At 37.8% G+C, this 19,422-nt stretch overlaps 1 protein-coding gene across 1 annotated transcript in view; it reads right to left on the bottom strand.

Annotated features, from left to right (window-relative positions):
- The window catches only part of THSD7A (thrombospondin type 1 domain containing 7A), a 305,894-nt gene that overhangs the window by 204,255 nt on the left and 82,217 nt on the right, over positions 1-19,422 (bottom strand). The window contains exon 3 of the mRNA XM_076331421.1: positions 11,580-12,106. Coding sequence (XP_076187536.1) covers positions 11,580-11,739 — 160 coding nt within the window. The 5' untranslated portion in view covers positions 11,740-12,106. The remainder of the gene's footprint in view (positions 1-11,579; positions 12,107-19,422) is intronic.

Genomic DNA, 19,422 nt, shown 5'->3' with positions numbered 1-19,422 from the left:
TCTGTTTGCATAGCAGTAATTTTTAGTTCACTGAATTGTTACTTCATTTCTAATCAGCAATGTCCCTTTATACGTGAGGCTTCAGAAAAACATACCTATTTTGGAAAACCGACTTCTGCATCCAAAAGGTAAAATCTTTACTGCACAATTCTAGCTTTTGTTTTTGAACCCTGATCCTTAAAGACTATTACTTTTGTGTTAAGAAAGAAACTAAGCAATACGCTGTTCAGGAGAAACTATGAAGCATGTAACCTAGCAAATTCACTATTTTCAAGGCAAGGCACATACTACATAACATCCTCAGAGCAATAAAATTAACTTCTTGCAGAGTTAGGATAAGAAAAAGAGAAGAATGATGCTATCTCAAAAAAAAAGTTGTCTTATATCTATATAACAAAATCATAAATTTAGAGTTACTTCCATCACATGTAATTGGTAATACATCTGATAAAATAGCTTAAATCTGTACTATGACAAAAGAACCAAGACTCAACTATAATCAGTACATATACTCATCATCTTGATTTATTCCATAGGGCTTTTAAAGTATATTAAACACAGAGGGGAAAAATTAAATATTTATCACTAGTAAATACGTAAATCACCTATACAAATCTGTCATGGTATGCACTTTGCAGAGTTTCAGAGAACTCATTTTTGTGCAGCACAGCCCATAGACTTCTCCTGCAGCTCCCTACAAAGACATAGAAGTACAGTATAGAAAATAACCTGAATTTCCTAGCTTTATGGTTCAGGTACCCAAACTACTCCCAAGGTGTTGACATTCATATATCAAGTTGAAATATGGAGAGCCACAAGTTATTCATCCACGTCAAGTTAAAGACTACAAATCTTCCTTGCAAGCTCAGTCGCTTTATCACTCTCCCTCCTCTTCCTTTCATTACCTTCTGCATGGCACCAAGCATGTCTTACAGGAACGAGTTGGTCTTTCCAATGCTGCTGTCTAAAAAGCAATGCTGACTGTGAATTTCATTTAGGGTTACAAAAAAAAGTGGTTTCAATGACACCCTTCAAAGTATGCCTCTTAAAAATAGCAAGCTAAGCAGCAGCAGTGAAGGTGGAATTTCTTAAAATAAGTTAGTGGTATATAAAAAAATACATTTCTGTTATTAGATGTGACCACAAATTCAAGCTGTGCTACTGTTCTAGTCAGACACTGAAGACCTAGGTAACCTACTGCTATATGTATTTTAAGGTAGTGCCATTGGATCCATACAGCGTGGTTCAGCAACATTTTCAGACCATCACATATAAATCACACAGGCAAGCATGCACACACAGGTATACGTATTGTTGGAAATGTTGTACAAAAATAGCTTCCAGACAGATTCATTAGAAAACTCACGTTAGCTAAAAAATTTCCATATCTGTTCATAGAGCAATTCAGCTCTTCTCTCAGCCCCCTGAGTTTTTCAATCTCACAATCTATTTTAAATATTTGTATTCAACAGAAAATAGCTGCTGGTTGCTTGCCCCATGCTTTTTATGTTTGTATTCTCCACTCATGATAACTTCTTTCTTCCTGTTTCCCAAATGTCCTAATCTCTTCCATAACATCCGTTTTTGTTTGCATATGACAAGTACTACAAGTGTGCTAAAGCGTTGGTTTCTTGGGAATTATATGGTAACTATAAAAAAAAAAAATCACAAGTCTCAAAGCTTCTTCTGTTTTGTTTTTGCACAGAGACCTACAGAAAACTATACTCACATAAATGTCACTTTACAGAAGAAGAGGAAACAGATTCCCGATGTCACCGCTGCAAACCACTTGCAGAGCTGAGTCTGGATTCAAGATCCAGCCTCTTTACTGGCTTATAATGGCTTTTTTTTTTTTTAAGTAAGGTTTGATGTTCCCTGTTGCAAGATATAAGTGTCTTACTGTTACTGTAATGGCTTTTACCCTCTTCCTCCACCTCTTCCCCTAATCAGGGCATTATTTTGACTAAGAAATCACAAGCAAATCAAATGAAGCAGAATAAAAAACGGTACAAAATTCATCACAATGTACACTTGATTCAACCAGTCAGTAGAAAACTGCAAAACTTTACATAAACACAAGTGATCTTTTAGAATAATCAAGCACATTCATATCAAATTCAAAACAAGAGTTTTTCTACGTGCAAATAGAAGAAGGGATAACTGCCAAATCTGTAAATGTGGAAATGCTAAGTAACATTTAAAAACATTTCTCTTACTACTGCAGACATTTTCTCCCAACAACACATTTTGGAACTATTACACAGACAATCCTGCTTCCAAGGTTTTTCATAACACTGTTTTCCTATGAAAATAATTTTCTCCTCTATTATCCTCTAGTACAGCATCTTGATATCAGCTATTTGAACTGGTTTTGGCACTTGAAATTATTTGAATGTTCTTTTAGAATGTTAATAATGTATCTTTGTAAACAGCATCTTTAACAAGTCTTAATTATGTCATTTTGTTATAAAGCTGTGGTACATAGGAACACCAGCAATTGAAGAGAATTCAATTGTGCTAGGCACTGTACAAACACAAGTCATTATAAAACAATCTCTCTCTGTTCTATTCTCTATTTCTCTAATGGTTTAGTGGTAAAATAGCTATTCCCCAGCACACACAGGGAGAGTTATATTATTGTTCACTAATATAAACATTTCATTTTGCATAATACAGGAGGTAGAAAGTATCTCATTAAGAAATTTCTCATTGGATTAGCAGATGCCATCAATCTTTAAAATGTTTAAGTATGTCTCATTACATCAGAAACCATTTCCAATTAATATCCTCAAACTCACTTCATGCAGTATAAACAGTCTACAGAAAACAGTTACTTATTATCTCTCTCCCTCTCTCTCAAAATACTTATGGAAAACTCTTACCGGTATTTGGACAAACTGAAAACTTGCTGTGTTTCCAGCAACACCGTTCGCTAAGGATCACACAAGAAACCTCCACCTGGGCCAGTCAATAAGGGCTGCATCTAATGCCACTCCTTCCCTGAATCCACGCAAATACACCAGGTTTTCCTTCTCTATTCCACAGACATAAAAACACCAAAACAATCTCGGTAACGCTCACAAAATACAGAAAATGAATTAAAAAAAAAAACAGTTACTGTGGTCTACTGACAACTTCCAGAAATGTCAGCCACACCAAAATGCACGGTGCTAATTAATGCTGAGAATGTGGTGATTGCTACAATAAATGTCTGTTGGATTTTGTGTGAAATCCCAGACACTGGTATGTTTAACACTGTACAGCATTCATATGAAAGTGGTAAATAATGGGATTTCTAGGGGAGATTAATTTGTGCTAGTGGTAGCAAAACTGCTTACATTAACTTTTGTTTGACTGAAATTTAATATCCAATACAACACAGTTATTTTAATTGTGATCATTTAGGAAAACTTTTACCAAATAATGTGATTTTTTAGGGTTTCTAGATATGTTTCTCTCATCTAATTCTTCCATTATTTTAGTAACCCCATCTATTTTTACTGCCTCACTAGACAGAAATAGACATAAAAAGAAAGACGAAATCCGTAAATAAAATCCCAAGTCAATGCTGCTGTTGTCCCGAACTGTAGGCTCTACCAGCCTATTGCCTCCTCTGAGGCTCCACACCAGCCAACCAGATCTTCAACTTCTGTCAGTCTGAATTTAAACAGAACTTTACTCACCTAAGGAATCCACCACTTTTATTCAGCTTCACTAGTCTAAGAATCAGAAACAGAGATTTTTGACTGGACATACATCCAGAAAAGGGTCTCCCAGCCCCGTTACACAGAGAGGCCTTGTTTGTGGACAGAAAACAGGTCACAGAGGAACACAAGAAAAGAAAAAAAAAAGACATGTATAATGAAGAAAGTTGTGAATGTAGGAAAGGACCTTCAATAAGGTCCTTAAGGTCAATAAGTGGCTGTATCAGAAATAGTGTGGCCAGCAGGAGTAGGGAAGTGATCGTGCCCCTGTACTCGGCACTGGTGAGGCCGCACCTCAAATACCGTGTTCAGTTTTGGGCCCCTCACTACAAGAAGGACGTCGAGGTGCTGGAGCGTGTCCAGAGAAGGGCAACGAGGCTGGTGAGGGGTCTGGAGAACAAGTCTTATGAGGAGCGGCTGAGGGAACTGGGGTTGTTTAGCCTGGAGAAGAGGAGGCTGAGGGGAGACCTCATCGCTCTCTACAACTCCCTGAAAGGAGGTTGTAGCGAGGTGGGTGTCAGTCTCTTCTCCCAAGTAACAAGCGATAGGACGAGAGGAAACGGCCTCAAGTTGCGTCAGGGGAGGTTTAGATTGGATGTAAGGAAAAATTTCTTTACTGAAAGAGTGGTGAGACATTGGAAGAGGCTGCCCAGGGAAGTGGTGGAGTCCCCATCCCTGGAGGTATTTAAAAGACGAGTAGATGAGGCACTTAGGGACATGGTTTCGGACATGGTGGTGTTGGGTTGACGGTTGGACTCGATGATCTTAGAGGTCTTTTCCAACCTCTACGATTCTATGATCCTATAAACAGAATAAACGTATGTAGAAACTACTTTCTCAGCTACAGTACATAGTTTAATGTGTAATTTAATTTATACCATGGCAAATATTACCTCAAAATATAGATTACTACTTGTCTTTGAGAATACTAGCCTTTATATTATGGGAATTGGGCTTCCTATAAATCTGGAGTTATTGTGTTAAAAGATACACGCTTCTGACATCTGAACAACTGAGCGGATGAACATGATAAAAGAAGATATCAACATCAAGTGGAGTTAGGAACTGTAAAGTTAAAACCTTGTCTATAAGACATTAATAAACTGAATGAATCCAACACTGGAGCGGCCAGCCTACAAAACAAAACAACCCTGTAGCTTTTGAGGTATTCTCTTATTCCAGCATCCCTATAAGCTGAGGGATTCAGCTGATCCAGTTAGCATAAGGGCTCCAGGGCACTTGCTAAAAACAATCCAGACATTCTCAGCTACCAGTACAACATGATCAGATGCCATTTTCCACTTCTCTGACAGCTTCAAAATGTTATCCCACAAGTGAAGTCAACCATTAGCCCAGAGTATATTACTTGTTTATCTTAACTAGAGGCTTATAATACCAGCCACATTTTTTTCTATTTTCCTATTTCAGATATGGCAAAGTAACTGCATAAGAAAAAGAATTTCAGCAGCACAAAATTTTTCTCTAAACGTTTAAATATTTACTCTGATTTTGTTAAATGAGGACAGATTACTAAAAAAATTTATAAATAATTTCCCTAAAGCAATAATTTTCTGCATCTCTGCCAAATGCTTTGTTGCCAGACTGCACTAAAAACCTTTTGCATTAATCAAAGGCTTAATACTTGCCTTGTGCAATTTCTGTTGAATAAAAAATCTGAAAGGATATTTTATAAATGAGGGCAAAGAGCAAGAGCGATGAACATGCCTAATGAAAATGAATATTTCCTTATTCAAGTCATAGATAGACAAGCCCCATTTGACTACATAAAAGTCAGATTTAACTGGCAGACAGACAGTAAACAGCGTGGTTGCTTAGATGCACGTTACAGAATGCAATAGAAGTGGTAAATTCTAACTCTAATTAATATGAATTTATGCAGGGCATATGTAACCAACACTTAACCACGTTCAGTCCTGGAGGATCATTTATATTTCAAATCAACGAGGTAACAGTAAAGCATCTTTAGCACATTTTGCTTGAATAATTTTTATTCTTTTAAAAGCTGATGAAATGCAGCTAATATGCCTTTTATCTTATTCTGTAACTGAAGGCCTGAGAATCAAAAAGAGGAATCCTGAAAAACACCTTTTACATCGGCAATTTAAAAATCTTGACCTCTCTCTCTCCCTCCTCAAGGATGTGTAGGTACCAGCTCAAGTTCACCACGCCATAACTAGAACTCTATTTTCCCTTGAAGAGCTCCTCATTGCCCTCTTTCATCACCACATGTGAATTCCTCTCCTGACAGTCAAGCCTCAAGTTATAACATCTTTTCTCATTTAGCATTTTCCCTAGGTCTTCACATCTAATCCGCCTCTTCTGATCATTTCTTCATAATCTCTTTAAAATCGGGAGTTTTCTATTTACTAACATAGGCTTATCTGTCTCCAGTCTCAAGTTGAGATTACTGCAAAAATTCTTTACTCTGGTTTTGAAAAAAAAAAAAAAAAAAAAATACTGAAACTAATGGGGAATTTTCTGCTATATGATGGAACAGCTTCAACAAACAAGCTGACACAACCCTTGAAAGGTAAGTGCTTCAATCAGAGGGGTGGTTAGGTAATTTTTCTCTCTCCCTCTTCCTTTGTGATCATTCCTGTCAGTGTGTATTTAGGCACATTTTGAAATGCCTGCTAGACTGCCAGCCCTAGGAAGGACTTCTGCTTTCCTCAGGCATTAATATGAGATAGGAACACTCAGTCCCATGAAAATAAGGACAGTCCTAGGGACATACATAGGGAAAATAAAATGACATTTTATTCAGTGATTTGAAGTTTGTTAGCCACCAAAGGCGTTAGAAGAGAAATTTCAGCCAAAGTGTTGGAAACCCTCCTCTCACCAATTCCACTTGTGGCACCAAACTCTTTTTAAAATAGATTTGGGCCTCAGAACGCATAAAAATTGCAAAACCTGACAAGGATGTGATGGTACAGAGGTGTTTGTTCTACTCCGTGGGTAAGTGGGAAACCAAGAGGTTAAAAATCGGGGCAGGGGTTGAGACCCAAGTTCACATCAAGCAGTGAAGCAGCACGATTTGGTTACAAGATCCCACAGCAACACCTTGAAACAGCAAAAACATTTGTTCATAGGCTCTTCAGGTGAAGGAGGAGGCCCTTGCACGGTCAGATTTAACTCAGGGCCTCCAGTACCCCGAGAACACATGATCTTCTGTATGTTTCCTACACCCATATTATCGCCTTTCCTCTGATTCTCTACTGCCTCAAACATTGAGCAAGTTATTATCTAAGGACCAATTCTCACACAGCATAAGCATAAAAATATAGATACTTAAGTGTTCTCTTCAGGAAACAAAGAGTTTTTCCCTTTAATTTTAAAAGGCAGTTACCTACAGAAAGTCTGTTTCAAGTTCTACCTTTGTTAAAAAGAAGGGGAAAATATCCAACTGCAATTGTTATACAAAAGACCAAGTCTTGGTATCACACAATTGCAGATAGCTCAAATAATTGAGCAGAGCTATACTGATTTATAAACTATCTGAGATCTCATCAATAGTCTTTAAAACAGATAATGATGGTAAAGGCACTGCCTCCCAGAATTTTTCTTATCGCTTTTTTTGTTCCAGAGATATCAATCCAATGCTGTGTCTTCCACTTCAAGAGCGTAATGTGCATTACTTCAAACCTTCAGAAGAAGCAATTTTACAGTGTGATCGAACCTTGCTGATTTTGCTCAGCTCTTCAGTAATTATATTAGTAACTGTAGGCAGGCATTACACCCAACACTGACAGCACATCACAGATCACCGTGTCAGTTGATTTAACAAAAACAAATGAAGCACAGGCTAGAAGGAAGTAAAGGAGAGTTCTGATGTGGCAAGAAATGCCTATGCTTAGTCAGTTGCGTATAGAAATGGTATATAGATGGCCTGCATCATGAAATGACAGACCAAGAAAAATACGCATCTTCTTGTTTTGGAAGAGTGATAACTGTATGGCAGTCTTTATTTAGGAATCATCAGTCCTTGTATTGTTCACTGCAAAACTTACAGATACATCAAAATCTTAGCCTCTGGTGGGTAGTATAAACAAGATTATAAGCTGTTCTTGAATATGAAAACTTCACTTTAAAAATAAAAGAAACTGGACAATAACATTTAACAAAAGTTAACACAAGCAGTTTTTACTGAATTGTGGCACAGATTTTTTTTTTTTTTGTGCATATATAGAAACAATTCAATAAGGCTTCGAAATAGTTAAGGTAGAATATGAATGAAATTTAAAACATTGCAGGAACTCACAGAAGTTCAATGCAGCAGTGTAGAACCTGAACCAAACAACTATTGATTGCAAATGAAATCAGTAGACTCAGAGAAGGGCAATTACTGATGAACAAGACAGGTCATTCAAAAATTCTTTCAACTTCAGAAGTCCAGTGCTCGGCAGCGTGTGTCCACCTCACATCAGTGGAATCACCACCCCTTAATACCACAACTTCTGTTCTACGAGTTGCTAAAAGCTGCTGTTCTCTACCTCAAATCATCAAGCAGACAGACACCATGACTCAACTCCAGGAATCTAGCTGTTTCATCACTCTGCTATGAAGAGCCAGGTATTGTGCACAGATGGAGACTTTGCTTTAGTTTATGCTAAAGAAACCAGATGGCTTTCCCAGTGACCACACAAAATGAAACGGCTGTGTATTTGTATCTGAAAAAAATGCATACACCAGCTCTGCATGGTATGGAATGAGAATGTATGGAATGAGAATGTTTGGCAAGAAACCTAGTTTAAAGACTAGTAACTATGATCAACTATGTTCATCTAAATGCCATTCAAAACACTGAAGGTCCATTAAACACACCATAATTGCAGCATAAACATGCAACAGCAAATACCCATTCTTACAAGAGATCAAAGAAGTTATGAAAGCCAAAACTCCAAAGCAGTTTCAGTTGGAGAAGTAGAAATGACTTAATGATGGCAACCATATCACAGACTGGTGGAGATTAAAGTGACCTCTGGAGATCATTTAGTTCAATCTGCCTGCCCAAAGCAGATTGTTCACAACACTGTCCATGCTGAATCAAAGATAATTAAACCCCAAAATGGTTAACCTGAGTATTACAAACACCTCAGATTTTGATGGTAGTAGACAGGAGGATGGGGGTTTGTAGGTTGGAAGTACACAGTTGAAATTTGAATTAGAAGAACACTCCCGCCCCCCACCCCCCCCAACAACAACAACAAAAAACCCAAACCCCATAAAACAAAATACCAACCCCTCAAAAAAAAAGGAAACTGTACTAGATATCACAATTGTTATTTTATAGGAGAAAGAATGCCTCAACTCAAACCTCCTAATCCCTGCAGATTATTGTCAAAGGCATCCTTAAGAAAACACAATGCAGTAAACCAGTATAGAAGACATGGGGTAGCATACACCAAGATACTATTTCAAAAATCTTTAGAAATAAAAACCAGACACATGCAAGTCACGAACAGCACTTACAAAAGCTGATACCAGACTAAATTCAATACAAAAATAGCATGTTTTGCAGAAAATGGACATAACAGTTCCCAAAAGGCATATAATCAAGCTGATTTCCTAGACACAGTCTTAGCCACATATTCCCCTGACCCATTTCCTTCACAGAAGGAAAAGAAAAATACCATGCGAGTTGGATGAGCTCACTGCTGTTCAGTTTTATTATTCCCTCTGATACTTTAGCTGAACTTTATACATCCCATACTAGAATATCCCTTCAGATGACTGACCAGCGATTCTCCTAGTTCACTTCCTAGAACCTCCCACAAAGAGGAGGGGGAAAACAGCAAAACTCAATAAACAGCTAAGAAAAAGAGTGTGAAGATTTAATTAGAAGCCAAACACAGATGCACTACTTTATTCACTGCATCTTGCCATTCATTGTTTGAAAACAGCCACTCTGACTTGTTTTTTGTCATGTTATCATCAAATCGCTGACGTTACTATATTAAAAATTGTACAGCGAACATGCCCATCCTACTCCTTATTGCAGGCAAAACAGAGGAGAGAGGTCACAGAAGAAAAGCTGAAGGGAAGAACTAGCTCTTCATAAGGCAATGTAATTAGATAGCACCTGTCCTAGACAAAAGTTTCTTAAGAGCGGTCTTTGCCAGGAAGGGAGAAAAGGGGGAGAAAACAAAAGCCAGCCCCCATTTCCCTTCTTGCTGGTTTAACTGACATGACTTCAGAGCACGTGTAGTATATGCAAAGTAAGCAGAGTTAAGTCCATAGCAAATTGACAGTGCATGTTCATAAGTATTAGTTAACCGCAGTTGTTGTTATTCTCATCCTATGTTACTATTTTAACCTTTTTAAATACAATCTGCTAAACTGTTGAATGGAGACAAAATGCTGGAGAGTTCATTCTACTGATGCCTAGCAACTCAGGGTAAATGTAAAATGCTTTATGAAAATGCTATATTACTACAGTGCTTTTGGATAAACCTGTGCATGTATTTTATCTCTTTTTAAGTGTGTGCTGAACGTTTACAAATCTGTAATGGAACTGAAAACTATGTTTTGAATTTGTCAATGATTCAAAAGAAAAAAAATGGGTCACTGTCATTGTGCAACCCATCTTTCAGTCGGAAGTGAAAGTTGCAAAGGATTTTCTCTTCCTCAGATTTCTCTTTCTAGTGTTATTGGAGAGCTTGTCTTCTTGTTTAAATGAATTTCCTTTTAATCTCCTCCCTGAGCTGCTAGATAGATGGAGCCTCTTAAAAAATTCAGGATATCACTGTAATTGTAAATTGATCTGCTTCTGTGGCAGAAGGCTGGGGCCCTCCGTCCAGGAAAGAGACTGTCTTCTCAAAGTTGTTTTTCAGACAAATGATTAATTTGCACTCTTACTACTATATTATCCTTTAATGGAAAAGCAGTTTTTAAACAAAACTACTACTTTTCGGATTGTTTTATTCCTGGCAAAGTACAGGGAAGAAAGCCAACTGCCGAAGCCAATGTGCAATATTTACTGACTTGAATTTCCTAAAGGAGACTTTGACTCTACTTCCATAGGAACTAAAACTGTATTAGACAACTAAAATGCACATATTCATCACTGCTAAAGTTCTGAATTAATGTAATATATTAACAGACACAGGAAAATTCCCCACTGATTCTTAATGCAAAGTTAAGGTTGGAACACTGTTATGACTATGTAATCTTTAAAACAGACACGTAACTCATTAGTATTAAAGCAGAGGAAATTATCTATCTAGTGTGGTGCTGAATCCACATAGCCTATTTGCCTTCGGCTCTTTGGTTATGAGATCTGGCATCACTTGGATTATTTCACCTAATCCATCATTAGCTTTCACGTGTCCTATATACTGTGCAACAAACCTAAATTTAACAAACCCAACTCCCCATCAATTACCACGCTGAATATATTACATGTCAGCACAGAGCACAAAGATTAGACATGCTGAATTACATCTTTCTTTGTGAAAAGTCAATATTTTTAGAGCACTGTTAACGTTGCTGACTCCAACTGTAACAAATGTTCTTTCCTATTGTGGACAGGCACTAATGCCCTGACCTTTGCTATTTACATACAACACAGAGCTACTAAGCAAAGTTAAAAACCTCAGAAGACACAGAAAATACGTAAGAGATCCCAGTAACAGTGCCACAGAGTCACAAACGTGTGGGGTTTTTTTGATTGCCATATTTGCTTGGCTGGTGGAATCCTGGAAGATGACAATTTTTTTTTCCTATAATCCTGGAAGTAAACATTAGTAATTTAGATTTAACTTTCTCTCTCCACATACACAAAGCACACAAAAAGGTTATTACTTACAACAAAAAATAAATACACTGCTGTTGTGTTAACATAGCATCCTTACTTACCGGTCTTCCACAAATACACCGATGAAGTTTGAAATTCACTCTGTGCACGAGTGTCCCAGATTCCCAGCAGCAGAAGCACAAGAACTCCCACGCACTGGGCTGGCACGGTGGAAACCCCTGGACCACGGCAGAAAGCAGCGCTCCCCTCGCTCAACCCCATGCCTCCAGCAGCCCGCTGCTGCCTCCAAAATCCGCAGCACGACCACGAAACCTTCTTCAAATAATATTTCCCTCTTCAGAATTTCTTCACAGGGAGAAGGGGACCGGAAACCTCTCTCCCGCTATTGTGCATGGCAGTTGAAAAGGAAAAACTGTTTAACACGAGGGAACAATAGAGTCCTTGCTCGCTCTTGCTGCTGCTGCTGCAGCGGCGGCTGCTGCTAGTATGGTTGCTGCTCCACGCTCTTCCATTCAGCGGTTAGTAGCAGTTTTCCATCAGCTAAAAGCGAGACAGCTGTCCGCAGGGGGCTCCAGCTGACTGAGCAGGTTATCTTGCTCTGGGAGGCAGCAGCAGTCATTTACACCAGCTGGAGAGAGTGAGAGACAGAAACAGGGATGAGGAGAAACACAAATAGCCCAGTGCTGTAATCTCGACGCAGCGAGTGACTGCAAAAGGCTGGCTTCCCAGACGTGTCTCTCCCTGGAATATCCCAAATGATACGTACTAAGAAGAAAAGAAGAAATCATCATCAGACATGCTTCAGAAACACAAGTCATACAACCAGAACAGATATAACCAGAACGCTATATATTAATTAAGAGAGCATCAGACATTTGTCCTGATAACAATATGTATGCTGCATTATCCATTTTGTAAACAACAAAAAATAAGTGATTACACATGCATTAAATAGACAATTAAGACCTTATGAAGGGAAATGGAAGAAAAAAAGAGAAAAAACACTAACTTGCCTTGCATATTTATCAACTCTGTTTCAGGTGATAATATATAGCTATCTGCTGTGAGGACAGATGAATATATGTATATGATAATGTGTATGTATGTGTAAGCACATCACCTCTGTGGTAGATGAAGTGCGCATGTAATATATAATGCAAGATAACATCCTTTCCCATCCAGCAAGTATGTACACATATATACATGCATAAATGTCAACTGTGTAATTTAAAATAATTTGAAGATCAAGTTATCAATCATTTTTAAAACATACACTGAGTTTTACATATGAAAGTATTCAGGATACATTAGGCTGTCATGATGATACAAAAACGTGGAGAGAGACAAAGCTTTTTAAATAGGGATCTTTATCTCTCCCACCCACTACCCAGTGAACAGATGCAATAACAAGCCTAAAGATCGGGTTTCGGACACCTATAAACTGTGAAGCAAATGAGGAATTTTCAAGAAAACTGCTATCATATTCAAAAAGTTTCATTAAAAATGCAAACTGCTACAAAAATACACAGTAAGAACACAGGACCCAGAGTTTGAAAATGATGGAGCTATTGTTGTTTAAAGAAGAAACCTTCAGTCAACCTCTCTTGGGACGCCTGTCATTTTGCACAACCTTCCCAGACTCAGCCTTTTCACATGCATTAGATTAAAATCAGCTGTGATCAAATAATTCCCAAGTCCTTGCCTGTTTAAATATTCTGACATCAGAGCAAATTAGCAATGTTGAAGGTTGCAAATTTGTCTTTGTTTACTTTCCACTCTGTTACGCCTCTAAGAGGGAATTAAAGGCTCAGCGAGCTCTAGCACCGTGAGGCTGTGATTAAGAGAGATAAGCAAGTGTGGATTACTGTTCCTCAGCTGTTGAAAAACAGGCAACAATCAGGAGATTATAGGTTGATAAGGGATACATAGAAAGCCATGATCTTAACAAATTTACAGCACCCAGATGCAGAACTTGTACCCTCAGCTAAAGCACTTCTGGAAATACAATTTATTCACTTCTGCTACATCATGCTGTATTCACTTTAGGAAGCATGGAAACCCCTTCAGCCTTTGCTTTGTTGAACTGGACAGAATACTGTTTTAAATCAAAATGCCCTCTGAGTTTACAGAATTATAGCAATTTCACAGGTAAATTTAGGTTTGTTAGTCACATGCACATTATTTTACATGCTACGTAGAGGGACTTGAGAATATTTGACCTAATAAAAATAACACCAGCTTCATAATTTATGAAAAATAAGACTAAGAATTTAAGGGCTTAAAAAAGTTTTCAGGTCATCAGGAAGTCTGTGGCAATAACTTTATTGACTTGCATAGTTAAAATAAAAGATAAATCACTTATACATTCCTTTGAAAAACTAAGAGTGAAAATGTTGGCTTTTTAGCTAGAGCTATGCACCAGGGGAAAAGTCAAGTTTACAGAGTGACTAGGGGAAAAGCCACCGTTTTCAGAGTTATTAAATACAATGGATTCTACCTAGAACTTTTATGAATGTATAAAGAAAGCCTTTGAAAATATTTTGTATGTGACTCAGATCATCCGGAAACATCATCAGGGAACAGATCATCCACGTAGTTGGCACAATGAATCAGAATGGTTTTTGACAGCAGAACAAAGCAATATCATGAGAGAGGGTGAGCACATATACACAAACACTCAAATGTTTTCTTATATTTATGCAACTATAGGACCACATACTTTTAAAACTTCACTGAAATAGAGATTATTAAAATACAATAATTTTGCACTACTTTTTATGGTTGTACCATTTTTTCTGTCAAAAATCAATGAACTATGAAAGAATAATGTCACCCCTTTTTTTTGGTAAGAGGCTATGATGCATTTAAAACTGTTCAGAAATATGTCACAGAGACAGAATGGAGGAAATATTTATTATGCAAGTTTATTTGTGTGTCTGGGAAAAAAATAAGGATTCCTGAAGAACTGTTTTTGGCAAACACTAGATCACTTCTGCAGTACATACACTCATCTTCTAACAATCAGGGCAGGGAAAGGCCAGTGAAACCACAAGCCAAAGAGTAGGCTGACGCCTACAGACAGAGACACCCACACCAACCTAACTGCAGGAGGTAGATTTCGGGCACAAGAGGCAATATAACCTGATTGCAAGCTTCAGCTGCTATCAGCATGCCTTACCTGCAGAGCTGCTGTTAGCCTTTTCCACCCCAGTGTATCCAATAGGCTCTTATCCTCCTCCTACTTGCTACAGCGAATGCAGGCCCTCCCTCCCAGTTAACAGTGCAACCACTATTTCCAGCCCACGCTGGCAACCCATCTTCTAATACATACCTAATGATCATAATTTATCAGTTGTTTACGGCTTAGACATTCCCAAAGAAATGGTTAAGTACTTCTGAGAAGAAACCTCTAGACAAAGAATAGAAATAAACTACAATCGACATTAGTATCTGTATCACTAACATAATAGTGTCAGTGTTGTACCTCGGAGCACAAACATATGAGTCTCAGTAGACTTTTATTCAGATACAATTATTTATTTGAAGCACAGCAGCACCGTGGAGTCTGTAAACTGCTCGCACAAGTGAGCAGTTTTCTAGGAAAAAGATAAGACTAACCTCAAAGACCTTTATGAAAATGAGGTAGAGTTAGCCATGAAATACTGGAATTACTTTGTTCATGTTTCCTAGCATTAAACAGTTAGAGGATGACAAAACAAGCATGCAATACCTTTTATTTAGTGGAAAGAGAAATAAGAACAAGATATAAATCTCTTAGCTGCTGGGTATGAAAAGCTGCCTGCCAAACAGAATCACCCTGCTGGTATTCCTCTGCTAGCAAGCAGTCCCATGCTAGCACCCTTCTCTGTTTATGAAATGCCATGAATAAAAGCTTCAGGATCATGCTATCTTCTATCCTGAATATGCTGTATTGCTACATATAATAAAGTCAAAGAGTGTGCAGAGTACAACATAAATATGGCACATTTGTTTCTAGAGTCAACAATACTCAATGAAGAGGTGTGTCCGGCACGACTTTCATCCACCTTCAATTTCACAGTCAGGTTAAGCCAGAAATCTTTAGAGAAGTTTCAGTCCACTCGTCTAGATCTATAGAAGATATTTTACAAACTCTACAACTGTAGCCCACTAAACCATCTGTGCTGTGTGAGTACTAGAATACCACAAAAATCACCCAAATTCTAAAGAATGAAAAATGTTTTCTTTCTTGTGTAGAAAATTCAAAGTCCTCCTCATCTGAACTCTGCTCATTTTGATTTATCTCCAAGAGTTTTTCCCTTCACTTAGGTATGAAAATGATAAGTGCTGCCAAAGATGAGTAAGACAACTATCTTCCTGAAAAGAGCTCTGAAGTTATAATGAGTTTATTACAGCCAATACCCATTGGATAATACAGTACCACACATTTCTGAAAATGTGGATGGATGCCCTTGGATATATCCCCTGTATGGGATGCAGTGGTATGGTTGCACCCCTAACTTTTAGAGGAGAAGTTAGGAAGGTGTGGTATGTTCCCTTACATGTACGTTTGTTTTGCAAGATGCATGATCTAAATAATCCACATAACAGCCCAAAAAAGCTTTTGTTCTCTTTATTCCCTGACATAAACTCATGGGCCAAAACTTCTAGCTCTGCATTTTGTGAGAGCCTGACTTGCCCGCAGATACTTTACTACAGATGCAAGTATATTATAATGATTCTCTGGAGATGGGACCTGCAAGATTTTTATTAGATTTTGGGAACTTCAGGCTGGAATAAGCTGTACAGGGCTTTTTTAGGGTTTGCTGCAGAGCATTGAACACTCCTCACCACACTCAGTAATGGTCTATTATTTTTCTTTCTACCAATGCTAAGGAGCCTAGTCAGGGAAGCCACAAAAAGTATCCTAAACATGAACAATCTGATAAGAAAATATTAATATGTTGCAATATACTTCGTCTCTCAAAATCTGGCAGCTCCATTCCTGAAGTCCAAAATTAAATGCGGTGTGCAAAACCTGCAGCTGAAAAAAGTGATTCTTTAGGGATCCTAAACGTATGGCCTCTAGGTGTCACACTCGACCATGTCATAATACGCTATTTATGGATTTCTCTTATTCTTTCATAGCAGGTAAGAGACCTTGATTTTATCCTTCCAAAGAGTGATATTATGTCACATCCTCTTTTCAAACTTGTAATTTAAAGGAAAAAAAACCCACTCAAAAAAAAAAAAACACCAGGAAATTTCTGCCTCTTTCGTACAAGTGGTACAATTATTTTTGGTTGTGCCAGAGTAACTGGTTTTGCAAACATTAGAAGTATCACAATGCCTGTTTGTTAAATTTCTATCATTCTTTTGGATGATGGATTTGGAGAACAAATCAGGAACTTTAAGAGTTATGTATGTGAGCTGTGCAGAAGTAAGAAAGCATTACGTGTACAAAATCACTAGAATATATTAATAATGTATACTTAAACTCTTCAGTGTTTCTCGATTACTTCGAAAATCTTTGCAACAAGAAAAAGTTATTTTTGGAAAATGAATAAAGATTCTACTTGCATGAATGTGTGAGCAGCAAACATCTAGTCATCTAGTTCTGACTTGACAAATGCTTTGCTTTTATTAAGGTAAGTTAGTAATTCTTGGACAGAGTTACGTTTTTTGTGGGTTTTTTTGTTTGATTATATGGGGGGGGGGAGGGTGGTATTGTTTGTTTGTTTGCTTTTTAATCTAGTTTAAATCTAGAAGTTTTCCTAGCCATTCTTTCATTGGTAAGGGGTGGGTTTTTTCGGTTGCAAAAAAGGTAATTTAGCTTTTTTTTTTTTTTTTTTTAATCTGTACTGCTGTATTTCAGTAGTTCTCTCAGTTTGTTTTAACACGTGGCTGTTGCATTTTTTGTAGGCACCTTTGGTAGGTAACAATCAACATCCCCAGCATGGAACATTCATGGAAAGAAAGTATTCTTTGCAAGAAGGGCACATTAACATACCACCAGGAGGTACATCAAGAACTGCTTGCTGGAAGATAAAGCTAGAGGAATTCAAGAAGAAATCAATGAATTTATCAAGGAAGCCACCTAGCTTTGGATCAAGCTACCTTGTGCAACAGTGTATTTGCCATCTTTGTCTGTCTTACAGAAAAATGTTAGTTTTGACTTGACATTTTAACTAAGGAAAGGCTACTGGGCTAAACAGATCAATACCTTTATGTAACATAGCAGCCGAAGAACTGCAGAAGGTCAGATTAAATCTGCTAATTCTACCTTCCGGCTTTAAACTCTGTGCATGAACGTTGTCCTTTCTGCCCAGATTACATTGGCTTCCACAGCCGACCGCATGAAGCAGAACCTTTCCAAAGATCACAGCTGGCTGCAGAAGTGTCTGTGATAGTTCCCTATCAGGAAGTGTCATCTCTATTGAGAATTCAAGCTCTCAACCTTTTCTCATCAATTCAGAGATCTGTTTAGTAGCCTCCGGTGGAACTTGCTGTATAGCAGGAAAATACAGCATGCGTTTTTCATTGGAAAGCCAACAGCGTTGATACGCCAGCTTGCTCAAAAAGATTTTGAGCATGTTCACGTATTCAGAAGCACATGGAGTAAGTCCTTGTATTTGAAATTTCTCTTGCAGAGACTACACGTACAGCATAATTCTAATCACACACAAAATTACAGTTAGGGTTTGTAGCGAGGTCTGCATCACTACTCTGACTCTCTCAATTACACTTCTCGGTTTCTTAAGACTGCCAAATTTGCAGTTTCATAGTAACTTTATAGATAAAGCCAAAGACAAGAAAGAGAAAAACACATCAAAATTATTTCCATCCTGGTCCCAGCCATTTCAATGAAGAAGAGAGACAATCATTACTTTTTTGTGTTAATAAAAAAGAAAAAAAAATATGTGCATGAAGAAAGTGGTAAATTTTTCACTTAAAAGCTTTTGGTAACCTCTACTTTGGGGAAGAAACTTGAATTTTGCTTCTGTTGGGAGCCATTAGTGTGCTCTTCTCATTATAACCTCTGAAAAGAAGTCTGCACACAATTAGAACCTCTTCAGAAACTGTGGTACCAGTATGCACTTGCTTAGAGGGTGCTGAGGGGGAAAAAAAACTAAGATTGGGTACAAAAGTGAGACTGGAACATAAAGCCGGCCTCTAAGTCACTAGGATAGAAAGCATGGGAAAGAGTAAACGATAGGTAGAGCTAAGAAAACAGACTGAAATCAGGATAAGAAACCTAAGTGGGGAAAAAAAAATACTGTGAGGAAGTAGTGACAACCAGAATTTGTGTGGGTGTGCTATTTACTCTTTTAACGCATTTGGCATGTATCTACAGCTTGTATACCTATGTGATTAAGATTGCACAAAGAATGGAGCTTTTTTTTATCTAACTTTAGTTACTTCACTTTCAGAAAGTCCAATACAGACTTCACTAATGGAGATAACAAACCAGCCAAGTGACCATAGTTGCCAGTAAAATCAGTTTTCTATCACCAAGACCATTATACTAGATTTTCTGACAGAAAACCAAAAGGTGGGATTTTAATGGGACTTTCCAGGTCAACTCTGTTCCTCCATGTATATATGTGTGCATATACTTTTGAAATTTGTGTTTCTAAAACCAATGGGAACAGCTAGCCCCTGTGCCTAGCATGAACTTATGCTGAAAATAAATATGTTTATCCAGACAACATGCTCACTGGAGAAAAATAACAGTTAAAACTGATAGCTGTAAATGCAAATAAATAGAATAATTCACAGGACCTCAAAAGCAGGCAGGGAGATTTCAAAGACACAATGGAGAGGTAAATACTGAAATCCCTGGCAAGGGGAACAGAAAGAGAATGGGATAAACAAAGAAAATCAGTGCCCATTATTGCCTTTGAAAATCCTCTCCAGGGAGAGCTTAGTAATTTGCACATACCAAATCACCTTTAAACAAAAGCC

The sequence above is a fragment of the Aptenodytes patagonicus genome, chromosome 2, assembly GCF_965638725.1.
Source record: "Aptenodytes patagonicus chromosome 2, bAptPat1.pri.cur, whole genome shotgun sequence".
In the NCBI taxonomy this organism is placed as follows: Eukaryota; Metazoa; Chordata; class Aves; order Sphenisciformes; family Spheniscidae; genus Aptenodytes; species Aptenodytes patagonicus.
Note: the sequence above shows the minus strand (reverse complement) of the source record. Positions and strands in the feature narration are given on the sequence as shown.